This window comes from Leucoraja erinacea, chromosome 30 (assembly GCF_028641065.1).
Source record: "Leucoraja erinacea ecotype New England chromosome 30, Leri_hhj_1, whole genome shotgun sequence".
Taxonomy (NCBI): Eukaryota; Metazoa; Chordata; class Chondrichthyes; order Rajiformes; family Rajidae; genus Leucoraja; species Leucoraja erinaceus.
Genome location: NC_073406.1, coordinates 2,077,398 through 2,083,397, shown reverse-complemented (window position 1 = coordinate 2,083,397; position 6,000 = coordinate 2,077,398). Strand labels below are relative to the sequence as shown.

The following is a 6,000-nucleotide window of genomic DNA, read 5'->3' as shown; positions in this document are numbered from 1 at the left end:
TAAACCAAAAAAATTGAAAATGAACAATGCAATGAAGGAATCACAAACATCAGACACTGCTGCCTGAAAACACAATTTAAATAATTTTAAATATATCCTATGTTATTTAATTACTACACACACTTCATACAATGTTTTATTTCAACAAAGTCCCCACAAACAGAAACATAAAACAGGAATGGTTTAGAGAGCGGGAGAGTTAAAGTGGCGTGGACTTTGCAAAAAGAAGTTGATTACAAATTTCAATTTTAAAGAGGTAGATCAATTTTAAGTTGAGAACAGAAATGGATGCGTGTGTGAAAAATAGTATCTCCCCCCCCCCCCCCCACCGCCCCCCCCACCCCCCCCCGCAACGTTCCAAGTCAAAAATTTTTACCATAAAATTTACAGTAGAAATCGAGAGAGTCTCTCGAGAGGAAGAGGCAAACTTTCTCGGAGGTGAAAGGGAGAAAGAAGTGTGGCCGCGGGGGCGATAATGTCAAACTAAATTCACCATTTAAAGCCCCAAGATTAAAAAGGGGGAACTGCAGCAGTGTTTCTGGGCATGGGACCTGGTGAAGACCATTTTGGTAGCACTCCTGTGCAACACACACACACCCACACACACACCCACCACACCCACACACATTCTTGATAGGCTTACCATTCAAAATTGTATCTGAACAGTTTTACAGTGGGAAAGAGAAGGAAGAATAAGTCGGGTGCACAGAGACAGCCTTGCACGGACATTCTCCCTTCCGACCATAACAGTATAAGTAATAAATCTCTTTTAAAATGGATATTCTCCCCCCCCCCCCCCCACCCCCCCCCCCCCCCAAAAAAAAACCCCCATTAGAAACAACAGACAGGGCCGCACGTCAGGCCGGCCCGGTGACAATAGACAACTGTCTCTGTTATTTCAAAGGATACTTCTTCATGAAGATTCATAGTTCCATTTGTTGCTTAGGTGACCATGCAATGGCCTGTGGCCTGGTAGTTTGTAATAATACAAAAAAAAATCTCAGATTCACAAAGTGCATGCCAAATATGGTCTCTTTTTTTCTTCCAGTCTTGTCCAATAGGCTGCACGTTCACAAAAGGTCCGGTGCTCCAACTTACAGTTGAAGCACCTTTTTCATTTAAATACAATGCGCCGTGCCTGCAGAGTATAGCGTCAGCTGACTGGAAGCCGGGCTGAAACAAACGCGACAGATACGCACACATTTCTGGGGCGACCTCTGACCCGGCTCAACCCAATTTCTTGGACCCAGTTGAGCGGCAAAAGCTGGGTTCAAAGTCTGAGCTTCAGGTCAGTCGAGGAAAGACAGGGTAACGAGGATGTTACCTCACCAGCTTCAACGAAGAAACCTAAAAATTGAAAACAAAAATAAAAAATAATACATAAACGGAGATGCTGGAATTTTGAACAAGACACAAAGCACTGGAGGAACTCAGCGTGTCAGGCAGCATCTATGGAGGGAATGGACAGAGATGTTTCCGTTTCAGGTAGGGATCCTTCTTCAGTCTGAAGAGTCCTGACCTAAAATGTCACCTGTCCATTCCCTCCTCATGTGCTGCCCGCCCGCCCGACCTGTTGAGTTCCCATAGCTCTGTATTTGGTGTAAAAAACTTTTTATAGATTTAACTGCTGTAGCAATGATCATAGATGTGGGGACATTGTCAATCTTTTAACAGTCTCCCCTAATTGTCCATTCTGTCCAAGTCAGATGCTGCCTGTTCCACAGAGTTCCTCCAACACTGTGTCAATACATTCATGCCAAGTTTTCACATTCTTGCCAAATATTCCTTCTTTCTACCTGGATCATTTATGAAAGCCTTTTTTTTAATTTTTTTTTTTAAGTTAAAAGCCTTGTAATTTATAGCGTAATTATTATTCTATGGTCTCGGTGCTCCATTGAGAGCATACTAACATACTGTGTATGCGTGTGGTACACCAGCTGCACAGCGGCTCAGACGAAAGCGCTCCAGAGGGCCATTGACAACGCCCAGAGGATTGTCGGCTGCCCTCTCCTTACCTTGGAGGACTTACACAGTTCCCGCTGCATCAAAAAATCCCAGAGTATCATAAAGGACATTTCCCACCCCGGAGACTCCCTGTTTGAACTGTTGCCGTCAGGCAGACGGTACAGATCTACAAGGACAAGGACGAACAGACTAAAAAACAGTTTTTACCCCACTGCTATAAAAGCACTAAATGTAGCCGCCAAGGAACGCAGGGACGATACAGACTAAGGGACTGTGGTACACTGTGAAATCCACAGAAGGATGGAGAGTTAGGTGTTTATGCGTGGGTGCTATTTTCATGATATTTATTTTAGTTGTTTATCTTTTAATATTTTATCTTGTATGTATCGTTAGCTTTTAGAAATGTTTGAATGGTGCACTGACTGGCTGACATTTTAAAATTTCGTTGTACATGGTTCATGTTACAATGACAATAAAGAAACTATTCTATTCTATTCTATGGGTTGAACTTCGCTCAAGAACAGATTCAGTTGTGAACACTAGATGGCCTAGTTTCACAGAAAGACTAAAGTCCCGTTCAGTTTATTGTCACGTGTATCGAGGTACAGTGGAAAGCGTGCCAAGTCTTGCGTGCTAAAACATAACATTTATTGCAAGATAAAGTCCAGTAATGTCCAATTAAAGATAGTTAAATTAAATTTAAAAATGGGAATTAAAGATCGCTCTAGGGAAGTAACACATGTGCCAGACCCTCTGATTAAAAGCAGACATCTCTGCCTGGAGCTATCAGAATTTACTTGCCTGACTGGACACAAGAACAAACGACGAAGGCCTGAAATTCAAGCAGACTCCATCGCTGGGCCTGTATTCCCTGGGGCCATGGAATGCTGATATCAGGCAAGTGAACCATCCCTACCACGACTAAACAGCAGTGTTAAACTGCTACTATCTCAATGGTGACCCTCGGACAACCCGCTGACAAGGGAGGTGCCGTGGTAGTCTGGCGCGCCGATCTCTACAAAGCTGAGGCCACGCGCCAACTATCGGACACCTCCTCCTACTTACCCCTGGACCATGACCCCACTGACGAGCACCAGGCCACCATCTCCAGCACCATCACCAACTTCATCCACTCCAATGCCCTACCCGACCGAGCCTCCAACCTCATCGTTCCCCAGCCCCGCACAGCCCGATTTTACCTTCTCCCTAAAATCCACAAACCTGATTGTCCCGGAAGACCCATTGTCTCCGCCTGTTCGTGCCCCACCGAACTCATTTCCAAATACCTTGACTCCATCCTATCACCCTTGGTTAAATCCCTCCCTACCTATGTCCAAGACACCTCAGACACTCTCCGTCGTCTCCGCGCATTCAATTCTCTAGGCCCTCACCCCCTCATCTTCACCATGGACGTCCAATCACTATACACCTCCATCCCCCACCACGATGGTCTCACAGCCCTCCGGTTCTTCCTCGACCAGAGAAGCAACCCATACCCAGCCACTGACACTCTCCTCCGCCTAGTGGAGCTGGTCCTTACCCTCAATAACTTCGAGTTCGACTCCTCCCACTTCCTCCAAATACAAGGCGTAGCTATGGGCACACGCATGGGCCCCAGCTATGCCTGCCTATTTGTAGGTTACGTCGAGCAATCCTTGTTCAATACATACCAGGGCCCCATCCCCAACCTCTACCTCCGCTACATCGACGACTGCTTTGGTGCCACCTCCTGCACCCGCACACAACTGACTGACTTCATCCACTTCACCACTAATTTCCACCCGGCACTGAAATACACCTGGACCATCTCCGACACTTCCCTACCATTCCTTGACCTCACTATCTCCATTGCAGGTGATAGACTTATAACCGACATACACTATAAACCCACTGACTCCCATGGCTATCTGGACTACACTTCTTCCCACCCTGCTTCCTGTAAGGACTCCATCCCCTACTCCCAATTCCTCCGTCTACGCCGCATCTGCTCCACGGATGAGGCGTTCCACACCAGGACATCTGAAATGTCCTCACTATTCAGGGAACGGGGGTTCCCCTCCTCCACCATAAATGAGGCTCGCACCAGGGTCTCTTCCATACCCCGCAACACTGCTCTCTCTCCCCATCCCCGCACTCGCAACAAGGGCCGAGTCCCCCTAGGCCTCACCTTTCACCCCACCAGCCACCACATACAAAAATAATCCTCCGTCAGTTTCGCCACCTCCAACGTGACCCCACCACTCGCCACATCTTCCCATCTCCCCCCATATCTGCCTTCCGCAAAGAACGCTCCCTCCATAACTCCCTTGTCAATTCTTCCCTTCCCTCTCGGTCCACCCCCTCCCCGGGCACTTTCCCTTGCGGCCGCAGGAGATGCAACACTTGTCCCTTTACCTCCCCCCTCAACTCCGTTCAGGGACCCAAGCAATCGTTCCAGGTGCGACAGAGGTTTACCTGCATCTCTTCCAACCTCATCTATTGCGTCCGCTGCTCTAGATGTCAGCAGATCTATATCGGTGAGACCAAGCGGAGGTTGGGCGATCGTTTCGCCGAACACCTCCGCTCGGTCCGCAATAACCTAGCTGACCTCCCGGTGGCTCAGCACTTCAACTCCCCCTCCCACTCCGCCTCCGACCTCTCTGTCCTGGGTCTCCTCCATGGCCACAGCGAGCAGCACCGGAAATTGGAGGAACAGCACCTCATATTCCGTTTGGGGAGTCTGCACCCCGGGGGCATGAACATCGACTTCTCCCAATTCTGTTAGTCCTTGCTGTCTCCTCCCCTTCCTCAGCTCCCCTGCTGTCTCCTCCCACCCTCCAGCCTTCCGGCTACTCCTCCTTTTCCCTTTCTTGTCCCCACCCACCCCCACCCCTGATCAGTCTGAAGAAGGGTTTCGGCCCGAAACGTTGCCTATTTCCTTCGCTCCATAGATGCTGCTGCACCCGCTGAGTTTCTCCAGCTTTTCTGTGTAACCTTGATCATACCTTGCTGGCTTTAACCTTGCACTAAAACGTTATACCCTCATCATGTATCTATACACTGTCAATGGCTCGATTGTGATCATGTATTGTCGTTCTGATGACTGGTTAGCGCACAACAAAAGCTTTTCAATGTATCTCGGTACACGTGACAAGAAACTAAACTGAACTAATGCCCGATTTCCCCATCAACAACACACTGATCTGTAAAAGGTTCTATTCTCAATTGTTCAAGAAGGAACTGCAGGTGCTGGAAAATCGAAGGTAGACAAACTTGCTGGAGAAACTCAGCGGGTACGGCAGCATCAATGAAGCGAAGGATCTAGGCAACTTATCGGGCCGAAACGTTGCCTATTTCCTTCGCTCCATAGATGCTGCCGTCCTTGTCTACCTTCCATTCTCAATTGGATGAAACTGCTGTTACCAGAAGCACAGGCAATTTTCTTTTTTTCTCCCCTCCCCCTCAACCGAGTTGATTTAAACATATATAAGTTTTCTAGTATTTTATCAGCTGTAGGGGTACCTTTTAAGTATACTTTGACTGTTCGATACAATCTTTTGGACAGTTGACATGCCTGGGAAGTGGTTTTAACCCTTTCTTAAGGTTCTTCTGGGGCAGGACCGGTCAGTTTTGATTGTAATGCCTCATGCATGGGTTTATAAATCAATTGGGAGCCAGCTTCCCGATGCAAGATTGTTGCCAGAACCCTGCTCGGGTAACATCGGTCATTTTGGCCAGAGAGCTCTTAAAATCACAACTAGTCTCTGAATCATGATTTATCAGTTTTCTCTCCTGAAGACAATGCCACTGTTAACAACGCAAACCTCTGAACAACAAGTATGACTGATGATATATTGAGTAATGTGCTTCATTGCTTCATTTGTAGTCCATACCAGGAAGAGAGTAATGTGTAGGAAGGAACTGCAAGTTGCTGGTTTAAACCGAAGATAGACACAAAATGCCGGAGTAACTCGGCGGGTGAGGCAGCATCTATGGTGGGAAGGAATGGGCGATGTTTTGGGTCGAGACCCTTCTTCAGTCTGAAAAGTTATTTTC

The 6,000-nt window shown here is 47.4% G+C and overlaps 1 protein-coding gene across 1 annotated transcript in view; it reads right to left on the bottom strand.

Annotated features, from left to right (window-relative positions):
- Nucleotides 1–346: 346 nt before the first annotated feature.
- The window catches only part of LOC129711463 (PR domain zinc finger protein 2-like), a 46,604-nt gene continuing 40,950 nt past the window's right edge, over nucleotides 347–6,000 (bottom strand). Inside the window, exon 3 of the mRNA XM_055659078.1 lies at nucleotides 347–1,347. Coding sequence (XP_055515053.1) covers nucleotides 1,321–1,347 — 27 coding nt within the window. The 3' untranslated portion in view covers nucleotides 347–1,320. The remainder of the gene's footprint in view (nucleotides 1,348–6,000) is intronic.